This window comes from Calonectris borealis, chromosome 15 (genome assembly GCF_964195595.1).
Source record: "Calonectris borealis chromosome 15, bCalBor7.hap1.2, whole genome shotgun sequence".
In the NCBI taxonomy this organism is placed as follows: domain Eukaryota; kingdom Metazoa; phylum Chordata; class Aves; order Procellariiformes; family Procellariidae; genus Calonectris; species Calonectris borealis.
Window position 1 is genome coordinate 5810761 of NC_134326.1, and position 12647 is coordinate 5823407.

Consider the following 12647-nt stretch of genomic DNA (forward strand, 5'->3'; position numbering starts at 1 on the left):
TACAAAAGAAAGAAGGAAAAAACAACACCCTACTCTCAGAAGTGTGTTTCTTAAATGAATCTTTTCAAAGCTAAGTACAAAATTCAAGAATGAATCCTCAGGAAAGACTTTGTGTTTCAATACAGAACCATTTTAAAGGAATTTATGAACAGTGAGTGTTTTCAATTTTTTCCCAGTAGCTAAAAATGGGAGAGTCAAATGCACTAACAGTCTCCTACGTTCAAACATTTCAAAGTGTTTAGAAGTTGTGTTGAAAACAGTGCAACAAAACAATCACAGAAAATGAAAAATAAAACTGACTTAAGAACTCGTATCAGTAGGAATACAACCTAAGATTTATAGAGTTAAAATCAGTACCTATAACCAAATTCTGGTAATAATAATAAAATTGAAAGATGCTTAATCAGAAATCAGTGTTCCTTCTACTTTTTAAGTAGAAAGAAATTAACTGTTATTTTTTAACAGTCCTGGGAGGTAAAAACAATACACTTTTTTCTAAATCTTTAATCAGGTTACATAGAAGAGAGAATACAGACTTCAATCTTCTTATACGCCACCATTTTAACTCTAAAATTTTTCTTAGTTGACCCTGACTTGCACGTATCTGAAATCACACAACATGGACTCACAGCTGGATCTTTAAAAGGAGGAGGAGGGGGGGAAAAAAAAACCCACAACACCACAAATGTTATATTCTTTGTGAAACCTAGGCATTATACAACACAAACTTGCATTTCCTGACAGATCATAGCTCACATAACAAATTCAAACCTTTAGAAAGAAGAATTCCAAAGAACATGAAAGTACAAGCCATTATCTTCCTGTTTTTTTCAGATGGAAAAGTTCATTAAAGAGTCTAGCAGGACAATCTTGGATTGCTGAGGCTCTACTATACAAAATCATAACATTACCAAACCCATTTGCATTCACTTCATGCTATATTACACATGCTATATTACAGTTCACCTATTTTATTTTATTTTACTGGTTCTGCTTAAGTTTAATATCACAGTATTTAAGATCATAATCTAATTGAAAAGATACCATAGTTTAACTGTAGAATAACACACACACAATATTCATAACACAGGACTGACCTATTGACAGTTTTCCTCAGCTGCATCTCAAAAATTTAGGACGCATTTATATGTGCATTACTTATTAAGGAATAAATCCCAGATCTGTCTTAAATTTTTGCTCTTCTAGATCACCAACACATGAACTACCAATATTTTTCAAGCAGTGAAATGAAAGAATCAGAATATTTCACAGGTAAAACTCAGTAATGTTCACATGAATGTTAGGAAACCAGTCTAATTATGGGTGTGTGCAAGTACGTATCTTTCCTAAGCAATAGTACAATAGAAAGAGTTCTTCAGTTAGAAAAAAAAAATACTATAGTCTCAGCATTTCTTCTGGCATCTGGCAAATTAACCCCTACTGCTAACATATGTTACTTGCTGCTGTTCTTCCAAAATCAGCAAGTGGTTTACATATGCTGAACATGCAGTAGCTATGTCTACAGCCACAGTGAGCAGAGGACCTGGATTTCAAGCCAAGAGACTGAAACTCTATTCCGAGCCCTGCCAGTGACCATCTGTGTGACCTACTTAGAGTTTATATTCTTTGGAGTAGATCTCACAGTGTTCTGCTACAGCACAAACTTCTAATCAGGAGGGGATCTCTAGAGAATACGAAGTCAAAAACAGCAGTGTGAATACATACACATTTTATTATATGTTCAAGCATTTTATATTCATTTCACACCAATAAAACCCAATTCTCCCAAGGCTAACTGATTTACAAATTTCAGCATAATGTCAGTGAATATTCCATGGTCAGCTCTACTATAAGGTCAGAAACACTAACTATAACAAAAATTGCATGTAATTTGTAAATATGCTATGTCTTAATTTGGTGATCTCAAAAATGGAAGGATGGTCAGGGAATATTGGCAATAGGTTTCCTCAAAAAAAAAAAAAACAAAACAGAAACAACAAAAACAACAAAACAGTGGTGCATCAAAAGTAGTTTTACATAGAAATGAAGCAATTCTAACAAAACTTTTCTTTGGTAGGTCCAATAGACAATTTCACAAAAGGGAGAGAATAATCCCTTACATACCACTACACAAAGGGAAAGACATATGACAGAAGACAGTTTCTTGCATCATAAATGAGACTTTGAAATCCCGTTAGGGGTGCTTATACAGGACAAGACAACCATGTCTTTCCTTCTGATATTTTTAAATAATGAATTATCCAGTGATCTATAAGGAAAGTGTCAAAAATTAATTTTAAGAAGATTTCTTGTCCTCTGCTCAAGAAGGACATAATGTTGTCTGAAGACAAAACTGGATAAATGTCTGTGCATGTGCTCACACATCCTGTTAGAATGTTCCTAAATGTTATGGTGAAAGTGCACAAGCAGTTGAAAGCACAGTCTTCCTACGTTCAGCCACTCAAACACCTGAACCACCATAACCCCTCTAAGCTGTATTATAGTTACAGAGTGGGAAGAAGAAATCAATGCCTCAACAACAAAAAAAATCTGTCAATATAATTTAAAGGCTTGTAAAAGTGCTGTAGCGCTGTGGGGCTTCTGAAGATCAGTTACAGTAGCAGTCAACAGGACCGTGCATCCTATCTGACAAAAGCACTCTATTCCGTGACAGTCTACAGTGAAAACTTTTGAATGCCTGGAATAGATAGCAATAAATTCAGCTTAACCTCAAGGTTTCAAACTTCATCAGGTTCATGCATAACTTATTGAATAAAAACAAATTTCACTGGCTTTTTTTTTTTATTATTTGAAAACACTTTTTCATGATTTCACAAGTATACTTCCTTAGAAAATGCTGTGAACATCAACGGGTAAAGGAAAAGAAATACCACTATATGAAATTCAATTAAATTATAAAAACAATACCATTGGGAATGGAAGTAAATGAATTGAACTGGAACTGTAATGAACTACGTGGAAAGTAACTACATACTAAAAGCCTGGAGGAAAAATGGATAATTTGAAACACACGCCAATTAATAGACTTCATTGTAATTAGCAGTGTAGTTAAATATATTCCATATTCATGGCAGAAAAAAATACTACCTGTTCTAAATAAATGTGAACTTTAGCTAATGATACTGTTGGCAATCTTACCTTAATTATCATGCTGCATCCTATTTTGTGATACACTACATATGCTTTCATTCTTGTAAATTACCTTCCACCTCATTGCTTGCAGTAATGAATCAGGCATTGTCAACACTCTACAAACACTGTTGGTTCTCTACCCAATTAATTTTGGAATCAATTGTATTTAATGTAGAGCAAAAAAGCATCTTCGGAATTTTCTATTTTAAACCATGGCAACGTACAAGAAAAAGGACTTGTTTGCTATTTACTGTGCACAATATTACAATAACACAGTACAGAAACTTTTTCACACTACTATAATACCAGAGATAGTTAATTGTGTGTTGGTCTTTTCATATTCTTCAGTGCTTGCACTTAAACATGTTGTGGACTTTCCCCTATGGTAATTACAACTTGAAGCAATATGAAACCAATATGAAAAAAAACGTAAATGCAAATAGTCATAAAATATCAGTTAGATATAAAACACCCTGTAATTATCCCAGCATTGATTTTCTGCCATTAGTAATGTAGGGGCAGGTTGGGTGAAAGGCAAGTTATAAAGATCATCACCCAAAAGAGAAACTCTATGACTAAATACCCTAACAGATACTCGGGTAACACCACTGAGGCAACAGTAACATTGTCAGCTGGCCATACTAAGTGTTAGAGCAATGACAGCTTTGTTATGGAATGGCCTTATGAGAAGGAAAATATACTTGCAAGAGTCTATTTGACCTTGACTGGGTTGCACTGCGGATGTGAAAAGGCATGCCTGCCCCACTCCCTGCCCCCCCAAGGGGAAAAAAAGCAGGGAAATTGTCAGGTTCAGGTATGTATAAATTTTAAACTCTACAATAACAGCAAGAAGCAGTTTTATTCTGTCACTTCATCAAAATACCGAAGTATAAAATTTTTAAATGAATATTCCCTAGTTAGCAAGAATATTCTTTGGTTATCAGTATCATGACATAAGTCATGATAATGCTAAAACAATATGTCATGATAATGCTAAAATAAACCGGGCATGTTTTAGCTTTATTTTAAAATTACATCAACTTGATTTCCCTATTTTGTGCAACTGCTTCTTCAGAGGACTGTCTCTTTTTTTTAAATGAACGATTAAAAAAAAGATCAATCTATTTCCCCAGGCTCCTCTAAAAACAACAGCATCTAAGTATTATTATTTAATTATATACCAAGTATTACAGTAAAAACATTTTAAGGTAGATCTTGCATATGTAATCACCATAAGCATATAAACAAGCTGTTAATTTCAAAATATTACTAAATGCATACACTTTAACTGTCAATTACTAATGCAAGTTTGGATCACAGTGACCTATTCAGATATACAGGATCCAGTGCAAAGCAGCTAGGCTGGCAAATGGTTTAAGTATTATATGCTGCCTTTATGGTCTCAGCTGCTTGGAAATTATTAACATAAACATAGATTAAAATACTATTTAATTTAATATAAACAATAAAACCAACTATGTTATTTTCTTGATTTTGTCCAGGAAATCTATAATGGTCTCAAAACACAACACACAGCTAATTATTGCTACAGCTTACAGTATACATTTCAGTCTCAATAGAATGAAACACAGGTCTTAAAATAAAGTTGAATTTTTATCTGTCCTAGCTAGTTAGAACTGCATCACTCTTCTGGCAACACAGAAGAATTTGATGAGCAAAGCAATCCTCTCTCACTCTACTCATGCTCAGTACTATTTGCTATGCCCTGTTGTACTGTCAAATTCCTAGAAACAATATCTATGAATTGTCAGAAACTGAAATTCTGTCAAAATGGACATCCATCTGAGTAGCTCGTGTGCCTTTTGAAGTTCTGGAGATCTTCTACACAGCAGTAAAATGCTGACAGAGAAGCAAGCCATCTGGTCCACACGAGAGGAGACAGAACACTTAACAGTGAAGATAAAGTCAACCATGTAAAACTGGGCTTCTCTGCTAGGACTCCTTCAGCAAAAATTCCCTTTCTGTGATAATATGAAGGAAAACTAAGCACGAGGCCGATTAAAACATTTCAGTACCACTTATCAGTCCTGTTCTGAGAGTGGAGAAAGACACTAACTTCTGACAAAGGTTAAGAAACATTGTAATTCCTATAAATGGAGATGCTGCATTGCAGCTGAGCTATACTACAGCATTATCAGACTTTTTTTCTTCTGCCCAGGCAGAGGCCTTATATAACATAAGCTGTGTTCACAAGGTTTCACTTCATGTTCCTATTTCACTATAGAGCTTACAAATGGGTTGAAAGGATATATATAGCTCCATCCATCTAACCATTATATCATAGGAAAAACACACCAAAGTGTTCCTCTGAGACCCACCTGTTCCTTGTTCTAGGCTAGCAATCACGCTTTGCACAATAGCCATCTTGTAGAAAGAGGTGAATTCTCTCCAGAGATCAGACTGCTGGCATTCACGCACTCTCAGTATTAGTTTTACTCAATTTCAAACATGAATTGCACAAAACATAAGTCAATCAACATTTTCACACCTATTTATTTTAAGCCTTAAGGGCATTTTATATTTACCTTGTTTTTTAAAAAGGTTGCTGCGTACTATTTCCTTCATGGACTGCACTTTCTGCTTCTGTAGTTTCACTGGTGGAATGCAAGTGTAAAATTCATATAGTAGTTGGCTGCATGTAAAGGAAAAGCGTCGTAAATACCATACAGAAGAATTTATCATGTGTTCATAAATAAAGACAGAAAGAGCAAAAGATCATATATTTCTAAACATTTATTTCTTTTTAAGACTTAGATTTATTTACCATATCACAAACATTGACAAGAGATCAGTCAGGCAGGTTAGAAAGACAACTTTCAAGAGAAACAAGATAAGGATGAACTAGATTTTGGCCATATTTACAAAATTTTATTACTTTCCATTGTTTTCAATGGAATAAAGATATTTTTGTGTGTGGTGGAGGCAATTTATCTTTGTCTGACAAAAAAGATACTTATTTCATACTGCTAAAATCAGATTTGGTTTTCCCCTTTACTCAAGGGAGGGGTGGGGGAGAGAGAAAGAGAAAAAAAAAAGATAGATTGTTCCACTTGCTCATATTATTCACCCAGTTACTGCTTAAGTATTGGGCCGCCATAATGAATTCTGTCATTATGCAAGTCAGATAGGAACTCCCTTTTAAAGACATATGCCTAGAGTTCCACAACTGTGTTGATCAGTACAAACTGGCATAGCTTTGTTGACTTAAACTGATCAATAAGAATCGTTGTTGACAGTAGTGATACATTGTATACAACACATGATACATCTACTAATGTTCAAAAACAGCTCACCTCAGTAACTTGGCATCAAAGACCATTTCAACATCATGAAGAACTGACGGTATGTACTTCAATGCAGCAACCTGAATCAATATATAGATTGTGTTAATTTGTATGTTTATCTGCATATACAGCATACAAACAATACAGAGCACACCACTGAAACAGATGCACACAAAACAATTTATCATTTATCCAATGATAAATTTGGACCTCTTTCCTCAGACTGAAATTTTACATCACATTTGAATATTAATTTCAGCACAGAGTACTAGTCACACGACAGCTCTTATGCTGACAATACGCAGAGGAACTTAAGTACAATAGTACCAAGTGGATCATATCCTCTTTGTAGACCACTGGAAGGGCTAAGACCATCTTTGTAGATCATGTTCTCTTTGTAGGCCACTAAGACTGTCATTATGATGCAAATATGTAAACCAAGCACTGATCAAAGCAGGAGCTCTTTGATCATACTTTGTATCAATTCCATCCCAGAAATGTGCCATGCAGGAGGCAGAAGTCAGGGTAACAGTCATCTATCACCCTAAAGCTACACTTTCTGGAACAGATGAAATGGAGTGTCATCTCCCTAACCAACCATCTGCAGCTAAGCTATCTGGTGGTTTATCTTATCCTATTGATTTCCGAGGTATATTTTGACAGTGTAGTGAAATAATCAAACCTTAAAAGATGACAAGGGTAAGAAAAAGACACGTTACTATTCTTACATGGACAAGAATACTTAAGCATGTAATTTTCAGGCTCAAAATCATCACTAACATTTAAGGCTAACATCATTAAATAGTAACTTGCGGTACTCTGTGTCATAAAGTTCCTTTGTAGGTTGGAAGTATTTAGCCTCTATAATACCTTTTGAAAGCATACACACTGAAAAATCTTGCAATAAAAAGCAAAAATGTTAAACACATGCTGGGCCACTGTCCACTCATTTCTCTACTTATGCTTTAGACATTAAGAGCTGCCTACAATGATTTTCACATTCACAAAATGACCTGTGACTTATCTTCCCACTAACAAGCTTGTATTTCTCAAATACTTTACATATCCAAAAGGATATGCCATACTTCTTGGCTGAGAGCTGTAATAAATTCCAAGCAAAACGAGACTCTGTGGTTTTAAAAGTATTTTTGGTAAAGTGCTACATAATTTGTCAAAAAGGAGAACCTGGCCACATTGATGTAGGTCTGAAGCAGGACATCAGTCTCTTCCTTCCCTCTCAGCTTCCTATTCCAATAGGGTACCCTACAGTAGATCCTTTTCATGGAAGTTCAAATCTGCATAAATATGCTGTGCAATCACTGATTGCCAAAAGAAACAACATCTAGGGATAGTTATTTATCTAAAACAAATTAGCTGTTTTCTCTGTTCATATTTCAGATGAAAACCAGAATGTCTTCTTGCCAAAAACATTTCTGCCTATCTAAAAATCTGACCACAGCATCAATTTTTGGTTATTGTGCAAAAAGACTTAGCAAAAAGCTATAGTTAATCTCTGCTTGACATTGTGAACAACTGAAAAGAATAGATTTAATCATATCAATTACATTTGCATGCTGCTATAAATGCAACCACAGTAAACAGAATCAAATTACAACATTTTAGTTTGACTAATCTCTTCTTGATCCAGATTATGAGAATTACAAAGGTATTAATAGCTTTACTTCATCGTGCAATTTTAGGGTGTGCATTTCCACTAACGTTTTGCTGAAAACTAAGTTACAGTAATGTGAAGTCTTCTGTTACTGATATAGCTCTATTTTTCATAATAGGCCTGTTCCACCATGATACATCCTGGGTTAGTAAAAAAATATTACAACAAATCCCAAAACTATGCATTACACAGACACTTACTGTCTTTTCTTCAAGGTAATACGGTGTATGCTACAGGACTGATTAAACAAGTTATCCAGTAAGTGCATGCTGAAATTGCACAATTTCTTTTCACTCGGAATAGTGGAGTTTACTGCCTACCTTGAAAACAGGAGTAACTCTTGCTTTATGTCATTTGTTTATAAGGACTGTAACAAAACAGTGAAGATCACACTTTCTGTTTTACACTGGCAAAGCACAAAACCCAAACAAATTTAAAGAAAGCCCAAACAGAAGTATGTTTCGACTAGCCCCTGAAGTCTGCACATATTTTAAACTACAATAAGGAATAAACTGAATTAACTACAAGCAAATGTGATTTTTAATTATGAACTACCACTACACATCATCACTACACATCTAAAAAGACTGTAAACCTGGAACCAATGGAACCAAGAGACTACTTACGTCTCTTAAATTCAGCATAAGGTAATTTAAGTTACAATAAGGTAACACCAATTATTTAAACCTAGAGTAAGCTACAAATTATAAAAACGATCAGAAAGCCTTCTACGCTGCACTTATCTAGGTAAGTTTTTGAATACGTATGCTTGACTAGACACAGGCCTAGCATTGTTTTTAAGTGAACACACTTCAGGTTTCACAGTCACATGCTTTCAAAATAATACATAAAATCATCAGAGGTTGCATCTCTCATACTGGGTTTCAGAAACCACTGTTGTAAAGTGATTTGATAGTTTCTATGAAGAAACAGCAAAAGTCAATGATTTTAGCATGATAGGGCAAAGTGCTACATCTTGCTAATAAACACATATGGCTATATGTCACAAGATATTCTCCTGTCATTTGAATAAGGCTCAACACTACTCCTGTTTTAACCACTAAGCTAAATGCTTCTCTCCTGTAAAAGAAACTCAAGAGGAAGTTTGCAAGTAAAGTCCCAAAAGCCTTCCTGAATCATGATACCCAAGTCTTCGTCCTACATAAACCTACACAACAAAACAAAAAAGAAAAAAAAAAAATCTAGAGAACTGCCTGGAGTCCACAAAAACTCACGGGAACAATTCTCTCAACAACAGAAGCCGTACCAAGAGCTGTAACTGAATCATAAAACAGGAACTGGAAAAAAGTGCTGATATTCCATGGGAATGCTACATCAACTGAGTGCTCCATCTAATGCAAAGCCACACTGCTCTGGATTTTTATAAAACGGAATAAACAGGGTAAGAAATCATACTACCATATGCCTGCTATCCTTTTAAAACAGACCAATTGTAATTTCTTGTACCACTTTCATCCCTTTCCTAACTGAAGAAAAAAAAAAAAAAGGGTAAGCAACACTGAAATTATATCAGACCAGAAATAATATCTAGCTCCTGTGCAGTGAATTCTAACTCAATATATAGATATCTATCAGAACCATACTGCATGCAGTCAACAAGCCATCAAATCTCAGCCACAAAACATCATAAAACATCTAACAAACTTAGATTCTTAGATTAGAATTTGCATTTCCTGAGATTTTATAACTTGGTTTCAAACAACAAGAAAATCATTTGAACTATCATACAAAGATTAGTCTAAACAAAAACTTTACGAGCACTGCAAATGCACAAGTTGAACATCTGAAATACACACTAGTCGCCCCAGAAGATCAATATTTCAGCTTGTTCAAGACAATAAATCTATGTACATTAATGACAAGACAATAGTTACGATAGAGTGCATTAAGACATACAACATAGAAATAGAGCCTACTCAAACATTTCTAGTGAGAGGAAGTGTAAGGAACATGGCAAGGCCAACAGGAAACTGAGAAGCACATCAAAACTGCAATCAGCAGTGGCAGAATGTTAGTATGAATATACAGCTGAAATGACAAAGACCAGGGAAGTATTTTTCTTTCCAGTTACCAATTTGAAATTTTCATGTTTGACAAGCTTTTGGTTTTCTCACTAAATGAGAAGCTGTCTACTGTTTCTTCAATAGCTATCAACATCACAGTGCTTCTATATTGAAACTTTCAACAGAAACAGCCACTCAGGAAGAGGCTTAGAATGAAGCCTATCTGGACTCAATACATCTCTGTATCTCTACACAGCCAACTCCTTGTTAAAAACTTAGTCTCTTCTTTATTGGGGGTAGGGAGGTTAGAATAAAGACAATCAGAGCACAGCTTTCTTTGGCTCTCATTTAGTCCTTTTAAACACCATAAAGTTATCATTTTATTTCCAGGAGCTTCCACTGTAGTAGCCAACTTTAAAAAAAAAAAGATAACTGTTCAGATCTTGATTCAAAAAGAAAGAATTCAGTGTGCAGCAAGGATGTATAGAGTATTTCAAACTGGCTCAATGCTGGCTTAAGATGCCTTCAGATAAAGTCATTCCTCTGCAGATTTCATCCCCACATTCATGTACAATCCTGGGAAGGTCAAAGGACTGTTTAAAAGCTGTTGCCACTTCAACAAAAATATTGTACCTTCTACTGATCTTAGCCATTATTAGCTCCTTGAAATAGGCTGGGGAAAAAAGTTATTTTATTTTTTTTAAAAAACAAAACTGTGAAACACTGGGGCTATTTAAAACACCATACAAATACCTGTGGTGGGCTAGAAACTCGTCCTAACCCCAGTTTTACTTCAGCAATGTGTTGTTCCTTGCTTGTCATGCAACAAATACTATATGAAGATACTGTACAATAGCAGTATCTGAATTTCATTTTACACCAAGTCACAGTTACTCTGAAAGATGTTTGATAAAGGATAGGGCCACCAGTGGCCACAAAATATTTCAAGCAGTACTCCACTGACACTTGGTCTATTGTGCTGCCTGCCTTCCCACATATTCCCTATTCTGCACTTGTATGAGGAGGGAAATGGGAAGGATATAGCTACCATTTCTCTGAAGATCTGTAGTACCAACTGAAGTACAATAACAAGTATCCCCTGCATTCTTTTAAGCTCTCACGCTTCATTTGCAATAATTGCTTCAAATGATGCACTATGGACACAATTGAGCACTGCCCTTAATGAAGTCATAAAAATCTCCTAGTAAGCAGTACAAGATGTTCTGCATTCTTCAGACCTTAGAGATTAATTTTTAAGCAGGATACAGATAAACCCACAGCATTGCTGAAAATTATTTCTTACATATACAATATACTGTTAAATTTATTTTAACCTTTACTCCTGACCAAGCTTGTTTTCTTAGTTGCCCTCTTTTGCAAATTACATTATACATATTCATGAAATTCAAGTACCCATGAGATGAAAAGAGCATTCAAAGAAATCATCGGTGCTGTTTCTTAGTCTAATTTTATTTGCTATCGAGGCAACTTTAACAAGTTACTATGTTTATTGTACAGCACAATCAAAGCATCACTGTCAGTAACTTTCTAGCCTTATTCTCTCATAAATAATCTATGAATCTCTGTACAGTTCTAAATTCTTAGAATCTACTGCAGCAGTATGGATGCGTCAAAAATGTGTAGGAAAGAATCAGAAGAGAAAGGTAGCATCTTCATATTACATTATTTTCATTTTTTTTTTCAACGTCACAGACAATTTCTTCTTCCTATGTTTCCATAGGACCTTGAGAACGTGTCATATAAGGTTTCTGAAAGCAGGCATAGAATTCGGAGTACTACTTTTAAAATCAGTGCCTAGGAGTGAGCTGGGTATAGCTGACATTTGCAAGAGACAAGACCATCTGTAGGTCAAATGTAACGTGTCAGTTGGGGGACAGAACAGTTCTTGGAAAAGAAGCTGGGGTTTGATTTGTAATTTAAGGTTGAGAGCACAAGCTTGTCAATGAAAGGGCACACTCACAGACTACAAATGAGACATCAACAGTATGACCGTATAAAAACACATAATCTGAAGTTTAAAAACAATTCATCAAATTTTATTCCCCAGAAATATAGGTTGATTTACACAGACACAAAACATATCTGCAGAAAATGATGTTTTTTCCTGAGAGCTATGAGAAAGGAAAGAAGGTACTAACACCTCCCTACTCCTCTCACCCCCAGATTCTCCCTTGATCATCCCTTGATCAAATAATTCGCAGATTCTGGAAATTTATTTCCAGGTTTCCAGATTAAGAAGTCTATCCTCAGAAGTACAGACTTTAGGAAAAACTATCTCAAAAAACTACAAAAATTCATCAGCAATGGCTACAGAGAAGCAACTGATAAATAAAATAGAGCCAAAATAAATTTTAAAAAAGCTTTAAGTCTAGTATCTAGGAAGATCAGTGCCACCACCAGTAAGTCAGTATAAGTTCTGAAATGATCGTTTTAAATAATTACAAGAAAAATCTGTGAAAAGTCTCTTAAAGG

At 35.1% G+C, this 12647-nt stretch overlaps 1 protein-coding gene across 1 annotated transcript in view; it reads right to left on the minus strand.

Moving 5' to 3' along the window:
* The window catches only part of DOCK2 (dedicator of cytokinesis 2), a 207038-nt gene that overhangs the window by 143568 nt on the left and 50823 nt on the right, over window positions 1–12647 (minus strand). The window contains exons 24-25 of the mRNA XM_075164094.1: window positions 6468–6538; window positions 5700–5806 (exon numbers count right to left, since the gene is read on the minus strand). Of these exons, the coding sequence (XP_075020195.1) occupies window positions 5700–5806; window positions 6468–6538 (178 nt within the window). The remainder of the gene's footprint in view (window positions 1–5699; window positions 5807–6467; window positions 6539–12647) is intronic.